Source organism: Orbilia oligospora (assembly GCF_000225545.1).
Source record: "Orbilia oligospora ATCC 24927 unplaced genomic scaffold scaffold00083, whole genome shotgun sequence".
Taxonomy (NCBI): domain Eukaryota; kingdom Fungi; phylum Ascomycota; class Orbiliomycetes; order Orbiliales; family Orbiliaceae; genus Orbilia; species Orbilia oligospora.
In genome coordinates, this window is record NW_011645640.1 from 725,872 (window position 1) to 740,092 (window position 14,221).

The 14,221-nt window shown below is 44.4% G+C and overlaps 3 protein-coding genes across 3 annotated transcripts; all 3 read left to right on the top strand.

Annotated features, from left to right (window-relative positions):
- Nucleotides 1–957: 957 nt before the first annotated feature.
- AOL_s00083g206 (uncharacterized protein) lies at nt 958–3,442 on the top strand (the record flags this gene model as incomplete). Its single annotated transcript, XM_011125385.1, has 3 exons — nt 958–2,062; nt 2,175–3,255; nt 3,343–3,442. 3 exons carry the CDS (start codon nt 958–960, stop codon nt 3,440–3,442), a joined length of 2,286 nt encoding a protein of 761 aa, XP_011123687.1.
- A 1,288-nt stretch (nt 3,443–4,730) lies between these two features.
- On the top strand, nt 4,731–6,798 carry AOL_s00083g207 (uncharacterized protein; the record flags this gene model as incomplete). Its single annotated transcript, XM_011125386.1, has 4 exons — nt 4,731–4,833; nt 4,912–5,471; nt 5,552–6,541; nt 6,634–6,798. The coding sequence occupies 4 exons, from the start codon at nt 4,731–4,733 to the stop codon at nt 6,796–6,798; spliced, it is 1,818 nt and encodes a 605-aa protein (XP_011123688.1).
- Nucleotides 6,799–7,796: 998 nt separating this feature from the next.
- On the top strand, nt 7,797–11,616 carry AOL_s00083g208 (uncharacterized protein; the record flags this gene model as incomplete). Its single annotated transcript, XM_011125387.1, has 8 exons — nt 7,797–7,808; nt 8,155–9,105; nt 9,180–9,744; nt 9,798–10,630; nt 10,714–10,897; nt 10,963–11,332; nt 11,406–11,517; nt 11,587–11,616. The coding sequence occupies 8 exons, from the start codon at nt 7,797–7,799 to the stop codon at nt 11,614–11,616; spliced, it is 3,057 nt and encodes a 1,018-aa protein (XP_011123689.1).
- Nucleotides 11,617–14,221: the final 2,605 nt, after the last annotated feature.

Below are 14,221 nucleotides of genomic sequence, written 5' to 3' on the forward strand. Positions count from 1 at the left end.
CATGGCATTTTGTACATACATACATACTACATACAGCATGCATACATACCATACCGTACCCACCACATCTATCCATCCAAATTCAGACCTCAACATCTCGTGAGATATCAGAGGGAAGACTTCACACATGTGATTTGGAGGTCATATAGCTTCGTTTGTTCGTTGCTTTTGCTCCGTCGGTACTCCTTCATATGTACTCGTACTCGTTACTGATCTTGAATCTTTTGATCCCCGTTTACCAGATTCGATTCCCCACCTCGAAACCACCCTCGAACCGGTCACTTCCTCTAGTTCCCCCCTTCCTTCCCCACGCCTCGGTACTAACGTAAGCAATCCCGCTCCATTGCCCTTTTATCATATCGTCTTCTGCTTCATCACATTCATCACATTTTGTCTCATATCGTTCCCCTTCCTCTTCCCCCCTCTCTCCCGCCAACATGTCGTCTTTCTCCTACTCTCCTACTCCATCTTCGTCTTGAAGGAAAAAAAAAAAAAAAAAAAAAAAAAAAAAGCCTTTGACTGAAATTTTCAATCCTGTTCTCTCTCTAGAAAAGAAAACTTGAAAAACAAAAAACAAAAAAAAGCTTCTCACACCCTCTTTCTCCGAATCTAAATTCCAATCAATCCCGACCTATTCTCTCCATCGATAGAGACGCAAACTATTCCTGGTGATTGTGTAGTAGTGGTAGCAGCAGCAGCAGCAACAGAAACAGCAGCAGTATCAGTAGTATACATGAAGAAGGACCGCGGGAGGCTCGGTATACACACCCTTCCTTCTCCCATTTGACTTTTCTCCTCCTCTTCCTCCGCCCCCTCCTCCAATCTGAAACCCGCTTTTTGCTGACTTTCTTCACTCTCGCCCTGTCATATCCTTGTGCTTCCATTGTTTTAACACACAGACACCAACATAACCTAGCCTCCCACTCAGTCGCATAACCGGATTCTGTACACCGTGTGATGTCTGAGAGTCAAGTCTACCAACACTACCAGACAAGAAACTTCATTCCATTCCGTCTAGGCAGGGGATCTTCTCCTCGACCTAATGACACCCCGTCGCCTTCTCGATCCCCCGCCCCCCAGTCTCCAGGTTCCTTCGGCATGTATAGCCAACCACCCCAGCAAGCCCAAGGGCATCCTCACATGCTCATGAACGCCGCCGGACAACCTCACACACGATATATGCAAAAAAACATCGCCCAGGCTTTTCAGGCTCAACACCAACATCATCAACCGCTCCACCAACCCCAGCAACCTTCCCAGCTCTCTGACAGGGTTCTTGCTCATCCAGGTGCCAATAACTCTCAAAATGGACTTTCGGGACATCAGCATACCTATTCAGGTGGGACAATTGGAGGAACCGGGTTCACAGGCCAGCAGCAACAGCAGCAGCAACATTTGACCAACGGCGTCGCGTCATCCGTCCAAACGAATGCAAATGTATCCGGTCATTGGGAAAAGCAACTGCAACTCGCTCAGATCTCTCGCCAGAGCGGCTCACCCCACCATCAGGCTCGAGTGGCCGCGACAAAGACAAAGACTGGCGTTGGAGCTAAGGGAGCTTCGACAGTGCTGACGACGGCGGAGGACAACGAGGATGAAGGGTCGAATGGTGCTAATGAGAACGAAAAACGTCCGATACAACAGCGGAAGCTCACGGAGAAAGACAAGCGTCAGGAATGGTTCGCATTAGACTTTGGTGGCCAAGGACTCCGAGCTCTTGCCGAGAATCTCTTCAACTACACATTCTTAGACAAGCTCTATATCAATCATAACCAATTGAAGTCGCTACCTTCGTCTATCGGAAAACTAAAGCTATTGACATACCTGGACGCCTCCAGCAACCAGCTGACGGAAATCCCGGCAGAGATTGGAATGCTGACAAATCTGAAAACTCTCCTCCTTTTCGACAACCACATCCAAAACTTGCCCGGTGAGATGGGGACGCTTTTCCAGCTTGAGATTCTTGGTGTCGAAGGAAACCCTCTGAAAGAAACTTTGCGCTCCAAGATCGCAACAGATGGAACGTCTGCCCTGATCAACTACCTGCTAGAGAGCAGCCAAAGTAAGCTTTCTTTTCTATCCCTTATTTTAAACTCGAGAAAATATCGTATACCTGAAGGATAGATATACAAAGGGATCGAAAAGCAATACTAACTTATGGGGGGGTGAACTAGTTGAACTACCGGACCCTGCGAGAGAATGGAACGTATTAGACGGATCGACACTCGAAGGGAAGCCATCGACCGAAGGAGATCCTCACAAATTCAGCATCATTTCTTATAACATCCTCTGTGAGAAGTACGCGACACCACAGGCTTATGGATACGTACCTTCTTGGGCTTTGGCTTGGGATTATCGAAAGAGCCTCATCAGCAATGACATCCTGAGCAGCAATGCGGATATCGTCTGCTTGCAAGAAGTCGACCTCAACAACTTTGAAGATTATTTGAGTCCAACCATGGCCTACCAAGACTACAAGGGTGTCATTTTCCAGAAGACACGAGCACGCAACTTCGGGGCCCAGGAGACCCGCCAAGTCGATGGCTGTGCCATTTTCTGGAAGACGACAAAATTCAACATATTGGATAAACAAGTTATTAACTTCCAACAGCTTGCGATTAATCGTCCGGATATGAAAAAGGCCACAGATATCTTCAACCGAGTCATGCCCAGAGACGATGTTGCTACTATAATCTATTTAGAGAACAAGCTCACAGGAGGTCGCATGATTGTTGCGAATGCTCATCTGTTCTGGAACCCTGTATTTGAGGACGTCAAACTTATTCAAACCGCCGTACTGATGGAGGAACTGGGCAAGCTAGCTAATAAATACGTTGCCAACCCTCCACCATCCAAGATCCAAAAGGTTGAAGGGCAAGAGGAAATCCCGGAGGTCAAATATCCCAATGGCGCCAGCATCCCGCTGGTGGTTTGTGGTGATTTCAATTCGCTGGGTGATAGCGGTGTATACGAACTTATAACAAAGGGAGCAATCGATGCGCATCACCCAACACTGGGAGGAAGGGATTACGGACCTTATAGCGAGGAAGGTATATCGCATCCGTTCAACTTAAAATCGGCCTACTCGATTTTCCCTGATTTCCCGTTCACGAATTACACACCTGGCTTCAATGGAGTGATCGATTACATTTGGTATTCGAGCAATTGCATGCAGGTAACGGGTCTGCTGGGCGAGGTTGATAAGGAGTACATGAGTAAAGTGGCAGGCTTCCCGAACGTCCACTTCCCTAGCGAGTAAGTGCTAACTGGATTCCTCTTGAACATCAAATTGGCCTATGTAATTGAGAATTTTGAGCTAACCCACTTCTTCCCCCCAATTAGCCATCTCATGATACAGGCCGAATTCTATATGAAACCACCTAGAAAGGAGGTGCAAAAGCCGCCGCCTCCAGACTTTGGAGCCACTTCCTCCCGCAAGTAGGCGAATAGTTACACAACACCAACTTTCCTTTTCAAGTAGGACCAAGTCATTACACTTAGGACAAGTAGCGGAAAGATACCCATTTCCGACACAGTTCTCCGCTTGTATAGTATTCACCTTCGATTCTTTTTACTCCCTAGCAAGTTATAGCTTGGCTCAAAAGATGGGGTTGGTGGGTTCGTGACGGTAGATGGCGCGTGAATTTATGTTATATGCGGCGGGCATAGAAGATTGGTTATGTTTCTTGCATCTACTTTTCGACTAATGCTGGTCTATTAACATAATGTCCGTCACAAGATATCCCTCGGTACTGGCGTGGGCCTAGTTGTTAATGCGTTCGCCCTACTTTTGGCGAGTTCTAGCTGCATACTTACTCGTGCATTTTTTTATTTTATTTAAGGTATTTCCTGTCAGCTTTTTTGTATACCATGTGTGTTATGTGCCATGCCGGCCTTTGCCTTCGTTTCGTCCCCTTTTGTCCTCTTTACGCTCCCGGTATATAATGTTTCCCTTCTCATGCATGTTCAACCTCTCCTCCCTTTGCTCCTCCGTCTCGCTCAGTCCCTTCTATGAAATCTTCGTTTTCATGTTTTCCTTTTTTTTTCCTTCGTGGGTCTTCTTTGGGTATCGCGTGGAGTATAAAATCCGTCTTTTCCCCTCTGGTTCCTCGAAATTTCCTTCCCGTCAACCTCCCATAAACCTGTGCACCTATTGGAGAACCCCTCACGATCTTCGCTTTTCTAGCTTAGGTCCTAGGATCCCAAAGCTCTCATTCCTCTCTTCATTTCCTCTCTTCCCTTGTTATCTTCTACTGTAAGCTCTTCTTTTTGGATGCTAGTTTCCCGTCTATTTCCTTTTCGTATTCTTCCTTTTATGTTAACCTTTCCCGTTTTGTGTTCGTCTCTCGTTTTGTGCGGTACGGCGTCGGAATGGAATATAATATATTTTCCAACAGATAAATTGCTTAGCTCTAAGTAGTCGTAGATTTATGAGGTCGGTCCGTGATCTCAATGGTGGTTGCATGATTATAAGCGTGGTTAGACATATGGTATGCTATCATCAGTTGTATACTATGTAAGCGCAGTGGGTGTTGGGTGAGCGATGCCAAGGAAAGGTACGCAATGTCAAGAGAACTGACGGCGACAGCGGGTACAGTTCAACTGCTTGCATCATTTCTCTCTATCTAATACCCATCCACCCATTCACCCCCCCTTCTTACGACGACGACAACATTAAAGCTCCTGGAGGCTCGAAGAACCATTTGTTTTCCTTGGAATAGAGCTTCGCCATGAGTGGAGGTTTCGACGGACTCGATTTAAACTCGCCCTGGGATGACCAGCCGTCCAGCGGCATCCATGCTGATGCTGCACCAACTTCACAGCCTAAGCTTGGTACGATGGGGAAACACCCCCTGATCACTTGAAGAGTGATAAATATAGCTAACCAAGTCGATATTTATACTATTATAGACGATGTAGCAGGGGAAACACAAGCTGCCGCTGCCGCTATCTCTCCATCTGCCCCCGCCGCCATTACAACATCGATACCCACCAGGGTCGTCCCTTCGAAGACCAGAGGTCCACCTCGTCGAGGCGGAGGGACTGTCGCTAAACTCGAGGCTGTAGATGACTCCTTCAATCCGCTCGGTCCGCTCGGTGGTAGCGATGATACCGAAGAACCTATTACCTCCCCTCTAGGGCTCTCAGCGGAGCTACCCCCTCAACCACCAACCAAGGAGCCTGGCTCCCGAGGTGCTAGGAGTGTTAGCACCGCATCCGTACCTAGTACAAGGGACCTTATGGAGAGTGTCAATTTAGAAGATGAGGACGAGGATGATGGGTTGATGGGAAGGAAGCCAAGGCAGCCACCACCGGTTCCCGCTACACCCACTAGGGATACTAGCAGAGTTATCCCACCTAGTGTACCTATTGAGCTAGCTGCCAAACCAACTTTTGACATTCAGGTTGGGGATCCGCACAAAGTCGGTGATTTGACAAGTGCACATATCGTTTATCAGGTTTCTACCAAGGTATTACTGCATTCACAAGGAAAATTTATTGAGGGGGACTTAATAATGATAAGAAGGAATTTTACTAACACTGTGGGCAGACTTCATCTAAAGCTTACAAAGTCCCGGAATTCACGGTTAGTCGAAGGTATAGAGACTTCCTTTGGCTCTACAATGCACTTATCGTGAGCAATCCTGGTATTATCGTCCCGCCACCACCGGAGAAGCAGCAGCTTGGACGATTTGACCAAGATTTTGTTGAATCGCGTAGAGCTGCGCTGGAACGTATGCTTAACAAGATTGCTTTGCACCCGGTATTACAGCAAGATGGGGATCTCAAGATCTTTTTAGAGTCCGAATCTTTTACGGTGGATATTAAGCAGAAGGAGAGACAGACTGTTAGTGCAGAGACTGGAGGCGGTGGATTATTCGGGTTTGGAGTTGGAGGGGCGTTTTCCACGGCTCAGAAGTTTGTGGAGACAGATGAATGGTTCTTGGATCGAAAGGCATATCTTGATGCTCTTGATCTTCAGCTGAAGAATTTGATGAAGTCGATCGATACGGTTATTAAGCAGCGAAAGGAGTTGGCAGAATCGGCGAACGAGTTTGGAAACTCACTACATGCTCTTTCAGCTGTGGAGTTGAGCAATAATCTTTCCTCGCCTTTGGCTTCTTTAGCAGACCTGCAAATACGGCTGAGGGAGCTGTATGACCGTCAAGCGCAACAGGATGTGCTTACCCTTGGAATCACAGTTGACGAATATATTCGACTGATAGGGTCTGTGAAGTTGGCTTTCCAGCAGCGACAAAAGGCTTTCCATTCATGGCATGCGGCGGAATCAGAGACGCAGAAGAAGAGGTCCACTTATGAGAAGTTGCAGAGGCAAGGAAAGACACAAGGTGATAGGTTGAATCAAATGCAGGCTGAAGTTGCAGATTCGGAGAAGAAGCTGCACCAAGCGAGAGTTTTGTTCGATGAGATGGGCAGGTTGATGAAGAACGAATTGGAGAGATTTGAGAAGGAGAAGGTGGAGGATTTTAAGAGTGGGGTTGAGACATTCCTGGAGAGTGCGGTGGAGGCGCAGAAGGAGGTATTCCCCCCCCCTCATCACAATTATACCATCTTTGTTCAGACAAATAAATTGGAAACAGAATTTACTAACTTTTGGGACGTTTGTTATAGGTTATTGAGTTATGGGAGACGTATCTACTTCAATTGGACAGGGAGATCGCAGAGGATGAGAGTTTGGCGGAGGTAAAGAACCTTAGGATCGATGCGCAGGAGAACATTCCTACGTCACCAGCGACTCCGGATACAGCAGCGGCGACAGCGTCTGAAGAGCAGTGAACGATTTGACCGCTTTCATGCATATTAAAACGAAGCCGAAGCATTAAGGCAGCAAGTATATTGAGCGTATCATAATGGTTAATACTACTTTTTTTAAATTTCTTTCCCTTATTTATCTTGATATCACCCCGCCTCTTATGTAAGATATACAACGAAATCACCGTCAAATAGTGGCAAGCTGCAACAGCAATTTATGCAGTCCTCCCCGCTTGACGGGTGCATCGAGAAGGGTTTAGGCCACCAGTTAGCGCGGTGTTTGACGGCTGATATCGAAACATCTGCTGCAGCCGACAGAGCGAGCTCGTTTGGGATATAGACAGCATGCCATCGGATATGTCCACGTGCGTCTTCTCTGTGTCCGTCTTCCCCTCTGTCCCTGCCTATTTCCCTCCGCTCTTCTCGATTTTGTGAAAGTGAAAGTACCGCATTCAACATATATAAGTATAATTTATACATCTGTAACCCTGTAAAAAAATTAATAAAAGAAAGAAAAAAATGATAAAGCTATGAGGAATGCAGGTGTGAGGTGTGCATTGCCTGATGATATAGCCATAATCCAATCAGCAGTCTTGTTGACTTGCAGATGTCTTGTGTCTTGCCATGAATTGTCTTTTCTGGAAGGCAAAGTTCAGAGGCTTTCTAGAAAATCTGCGGGCGGTCTGGCGAGCATAAAATTATTTTTTGTGACCTCAACCACCACCACCAATACTCACCACAACTCCCTTCCTGCAGGATTCATCCCATCTCCCACCTTCATCAACCTCCTTGATAGAACTACTCTTTCCATTGACCTCGTGATCTGAATCCTTCCACCAAATATCCAGTTACCCGTGACCGGTTCCTGAAATTTGTGATCCGTATTTTAACTGCTACGAGCTTGCAAAGGTGGCTACTGTCCGAGCTGTCCAAATCGCGCACCTGCTAGCTCGCCGGCGGTAGCAGCCGCCAAATATCGTCCCTTTCCCTCCTTCTGGGATACTCCTCTGAGATTTGAAGTCATGGAGCAACAGGTGAATACTCTAGCTACTCGTATTTTTTGTCCCTTTTGAATCCATCGTCGTTGTCGCCGTGCCCTTGAAAGCCTTCTCTAACAAGATCTTTTTTCTCTCTTTCCTTTGTCGCTAGGTCGAACAAGCCGTCCAAATCGTCTACAATCCGGCGGGCACCAACCAGGACTTAGTGCGACAGGTGTGCAAAAATTCTTCCACCCTCAAGGCTCGATAATTTAGGCATATGCGAATCGATACCTTTTCCTTTCCCCGATGGCGTTTTACTCGAAGACGCATGCCCAGCAAAATCTACTATATTAGACTGCATAGAATTAAGTAACTAAAACGACGTCGTTTTACGTAACAGGCTCTCGAATTCCTCAACCGTGTCAAAGATTCTCCAGAAGGATGGACAATCTGCCTTTCCTTATTCACCAGGCTTCCCAGGCCCGACGATGCCGTCCGCCTCTTCGCTCTCGAAGTTGTCAATATCGCCGTTAAAACCCGTGCGCCGGAACTTGGTCTGCAAAACCTTATGTTCCTCAAGGACAACCTTATGAACTACTTACGGCGAAACTACCAACCCAGCGCCGACTCGCAACCGGACAATCCTGCCCTTCAAGGGAAACTGATACAAACTATTACAATCCTTTTTACGGTTCTATACACCACTTCTTGGACAACATTCTTTGACGAACTATTGGCTTTAACGATGACGGTCCCCAGAGAAAACGGCGGTAACGGGCAGATGGACAATCTCCCCGGAATTGTGATCTATCTCAGAGTTATGACCGACATTCACGACGAAATTGCCGAAACGACATTCTACAGAACAACAGAACAAGCGAAGAAGAATACAGTTATCAAAGACTACATCAGAGACCACGATATGCAGAAGCTCGTCACAACCTGGCAGGAGATATTGACTCAATGGAGAAATGTGAATGCTGAAGTGGTCGAAAGGGTACTCCATGTATTCGCCAAGTGGGTCAGTTGGATTGATATCTCACTCGTGGTCAACAATCACTTCTTAGGGCATCTATCAGATTTGTTACAGGGAAGCGGCAGTGGGCCAGAGGTTACGAAGAGGAGAAAGGCAGCTACAGTGACATTAGGAGAAATCGCGGGCAAGGGAATGAAGCCGGACGAGAAGCTTGAGCTTATTGGATTTCTTAGGTTGACAGATGTTGTCAAGACGCTTATTTCGTTACCGGAGATGAGGAGCGATGCCGACGCCGATGAGGATATAGATTTCGCTGAAGCTGTTGGCGCCTTAGTCAATAAAATTGTCCAGGATTTGGTTCTCATGTTGAATGGCGTAAGTTGCCTTTTTTATCAAAGATTTGATCGAAACAGGAACCGAACTGATGTGCTAACGGCTTGCAAATATAGGACACTGGACTCAGTCCGGATGGTCGACAAACGGCTGAAAACTTTCTTTCGCAATGGGTCCCGTTTCTCCTTGTTATCTTCCGACACGAATATGACGACGTCTCCATACTTGTCCACCCTGCCCTTTCGGATTTGCTATCATATCTACGAAAAGAGAAGAAGACTACCAATACGCTACTCCCCATGCACCACGTTATGCTAGAACCGATCTTAGAAGCTGTCGTTCGGAAGATGAAGTTTGACGATGATCTTGACTGGGAAGAAACAGATCCTCACATGGAAGCTGAATTTCAAGAATTGAGAAAAAAAATCAAGAGCTTGCAGGATGCGCTTGCGTCGACGGATATTGATCTTTACTGCTCGGCGATCTCGGTACTAGTGGTGAATACGTTGGAAAGGTGCAGACAAGGGTCGATAAACTGGAGAGATTTGGAGCTTGCGCTTTATCAGATGTTTTTGTTTGGTGAGGTTGCGGTCAAGGCTAATGGGCTCTATCTTGAGGGCCGGCCTAACGGGGTTGCAGCAGAGGCGTTGGTTGTTATGATGGCGAAGATGATGGAATTAGGTGAGAATTCTAACGCAAATCAGGGATAAGTTCTTTGCTAATTAAATTCGCAGGACCGAGCATATACACTCATCCTTCCACTAGATTATTATACATCGAGAACGTTGTGAGATACTCGCCTTTCTTCGAGCACAGGAAAGACTTTGTTCCTCCGGCATTAGAGATGTTTATTCAGTGTACGCATGACAGCAATCTCAAAGTGAAGACGAGAGCATGGTATCTTTTCTTGAGAGTAATCAAACTTTTACGGGTCGATATCAGCGGTGTGGCATCGCAGGTCATCAACAGCATCCAGGATTTATTAGTAATCAAGGCCAATATTGGCACCGATCCCGGTGATGAAGATGAGATCTCATCGGACGATGAATCCCCTGCAGATGCTGTCTTTAATAGTCAGATATACTTGTTTGAGGCGATTGGCTCGATTTCTTCCTCATCAAGTCTTTCAGTTGCAGACCAAAAGACTGTCCTACATACGATCCTTAGTCCGTTATTTTCGGATGTAGAAGCTAATCTAGAAGCTGCAAAGCGAAATGATCAACTCGCTGTTGTTCAGATCCATCATAACATCATGGCGATGGGGCAATTTGCGAAGGGGTTTGCAGACGGGCTTAAGATACAGGGTCCTACGTCGGAGGATAGATCCTTGACTACTGAGTTTCAGGCAACGGCGGAAGGTATTGTTAGTGCTCTGGAAAACCTTAAAACTTCGAAACAGGTTCGAGAGGCTGCTGGGTTTGCGTTCGCGCGAATGGTCGGTGTATTGGGGCTTTCTATTTTGGGGCTACTGCCTAGGTGGATTGAGGGATTGTTGGCCGAGAATCCCTCGAAAGGAGAGCTTTCGATCTTTTTGAGGTTGCTCGATCAATTGATTCATGGGTTTAAGGTAAGAATAGCAATTGTACGGTGGATGGTCAGATTGGGATGGCTTAGATTTACTAATTTGGGATTTTTGATGAAAAACTATAGAAAGATATGTCTGATTACCTTGACCGCCTACTTACACCTCTGTGTAGCAAAGTGTTCCAGATTGCTACTCGACCTACAACCGGAACCGACGACCAACTTGAAACCGGGGAACTCAAGCGTGAATACCTCACTTTCTTGTTGACAATCTTGAACAGTGATCTTTCGGAGATTTTTATGAGTTCTAGTATGTCCTCTCTTAATCTCAGTGCAAATCTGGTGGTGACGCCACATGCTAATACCCTGAAAAAGTAAACCAACCGAATTTCCAAGATCTTTTAAAGACGGTAGAGCACTTCGCAAAAGATATATCAGATCCACATGCAGAGCGTATGGCCATCTCCTTGATGGCTCGCATGTCGTCCGTTTGGGGTGGACCGGAAATCCCAGAGACCATACTTCCAGAAGATAAGAAGAAGAACCCACAGCCAGCCCAGAAGAATGTTCCACAGGAGCCAGTTCCTGGGTTTGACAGGTTCATGATCACCTTCTCTGAGATCTGTTGGGAGGTTCCTGCAAACCCTGCCTTCGATGCGAAGGATGCCCAGGGGAGATTGGTTCTTGGGGAAGTTGCTACGCTTCAGAAGGTGATTTATGGGAGGACAGGAACGAACTTCGTAACGTATGCCGTCTTATTCCTCTTTCTTCGTTTTTAAAGAGGTGAAGGAAATGTCTAATACCAACTGGTGTCACAGATACCTCCAAGGAACATTTTTCCCTTCGATCAATTTCCCAGAACACGCCGCTTTGGAGTATTTATCAGCATTGCAGCAGCTGGACCATAAGAAATTCAAGAAGTTCTTCCAGGTACGAATGATATCTAACATTCTAACTTAAAGTTCTCGTTTCTAATGACAATTTCTAAAATTTGTATAGAATTTCGTGACACAATCCGTCGGTGGTTGAAGTCCATAGGAAGGGTCTTTATTTTTTGCATTTGGGTACTACTTTTATTCGTTTTATTTATCATTTTCCCCCCTTTTTTTGCAGAAGAACCAAAAATCCAGCGAAGCAGACCGAATTATTTATCCAAGTGTTTGTTTCCATGCCTCAAAGGGTAGAGGAGAGGAGAGGGCAGGAGAGGGAGCTATGTGTCCCTCCAGAGCTATATCTACCTTTGTTTTCTTTCTCTTCTTCTGTGTATCATCTTTTCCCTTTCTTCTTTGTTCTTTATTAGGTATTTTCCAAAATCATGATTCTGGGGTAGACCGGGGAAACCAAAAATATCATTTCCTTTTCAAGCCTTTCTTCTTTTCTCATTTTCCTTCACTCAGTCTATTTTTTATCCTATCCCTTTTCTATTTCTTATTACTTTCGGGATTGTCTTTCTTTTTCCCTCTTTTCTCTCAGTATACCTTTTTTCTTTTCTCTCTCACTTTATTCTCCTATTATCTTCTGGTGACGCAGCATTTAGATTTCTGTCTTTTGTTTTTTTATCTTTTTTTTTTGGCAAGATGCTCTTTTTTTGGCCGCTATAGACGTATTACTAGGAATATCTGATCGGTGCTACTGTTCTTACTATCAATTAATTGCTACGCTTATTTAATCCTATCCTTCGTAGGTTCTAGGAGTAGATATACATATTGATTACACCTATTATTTAGGTATTAGTTGGTCATCTTTTACGCTCGCAGACCTCGAAGCTTCAAGTATGTATCCTCTACATCCATCATAACTAAAACGTTCAATTTGAGACACATGCAAACTTAACCGTGATCATACATGAGATTCCAACACCCTGCTTTCATCTACGCCTCGTGGTCTCAAGGCTAGTTCCAACAGGTAGGTTAACGGTTTCTGCATGCGTGTGAAGAAAAATTCCCGCAGGACTGGTTTGTGAGGCAGAAAGAGTCTGGAGCTATAGCTATAGGTTGTCTCGTACCGGGACCCGGAAGAGCTATAGGGCTGTAGTAGCTTAATTAATTGAACCGAGGTGACTAAAGAGTCATGTCTATTATATATACTGTGCCGACAAATGGGGTGTTATTATTACGGCAGGGCTACGGTATCAATACGATTAATCGTAGCACTACTGAAATAAACCGGTATTTTAGCCCTCAATACGCATTAGAATATTTTCTATAATTGGTATTGCACTGGTATTCAAAATACACCCCATGCCGGCACAGTAATTACTTACTTAATGATGATTATCGAAATCCAGTTAGCTACTGTGCTAGAAAAGTGATGTGAATTCGAATTGTTAGTAAATTTTCACCTCTATACACAATATTGTAAATCGTATTGAATATCATAATATTGTATTATATTATATTATATATAACGAAAATAACTGTGCTAATACGGGATCAAGAAACCCCCTCCTTCTGGCACAGTAAGTAGATATAGATATAACTAAAATTCTCCTTTTGGGTGAGTAATATCAGATCTTCTGGACGATACATGGCTGAAACAGAGGAGGGAAAGTGTAATGAACCTTTCCTCGAGATCTCCCGTAGGGAGAGATCTAGAGTTGGATGTATATATTCTAATCCAACGTTCCCATATTATATTATAGAAAGTCAACTAAATTATAAATTTAAAACATTCAAACAGGTATTCCTTGCTTGCTATCTAGTACATTATAGTACATTATAGTATTGTATTGTATTGTATTGTATCATGCACTATGCCTTTCTTCCTTTTTCCTTGCCTTTTTCTTTTCACTTTCTCTCTTTCTCTTTTTTTTTTTTTTTTTTTTTGGCACCAACCAAATTCCTAAAACATGTCAACCAACTATAAGGTTTCGCAAATTTTTTAAAATCAGGCGCAGTATAAATTTACTTGTCTACTATATAATTAGGTATAAGTTAGGCAATTACATACATCCACAGATACAGCAACTAGAAGCATCCATGCATGAAACCGGTTATACTATCGATATTCCAAGGATCTGTCCGTCTCGTGTCTAGATATATAGGTGCCGCATAACAGAAGGCATGTTATGATATCAAATACCGAAGAGGCACCTAGGGCACGATATTGTAAGTTTTGAGTCTCGTAGGAACCGAAGAAGAAGGTGGGGGGCGAGGAGGCTTTTCAACCGCGACTTGTCCACAACTTTTTTTTTTCTTCTGATATTTCATATTGCAATTGATTTGGAGATCTAGAACTAACAAATATGTGCCTTATAGATATGATACCCTGTGTACATAGCTTCGCGGCCAAACATAGACATCAACAATACTAGGGTGCGTGTCCATACGCATTTGCCTTGTTCTTATGGATATTGATATTTAGGAAATTGAAAAATCGGAGTTTGTGTGGGGCGGGGGTTTCTTCTTCTCTTTCTTCTCCTTCTCCTTCTCCTCTTCTTTCTTTCTTCTAAAATTTCGTCTACAAAAGATTTTGAGTTTAATTTTAAATTCTAAATTATTATTATTATTATTATTATTATTATCATTTTTTAAAATAAATTATTAATATAAAGGAATTAATTTGTCTGAATATATATATATATATATACATACATACGTACATACATACATACATACATACATACGTTATCTAG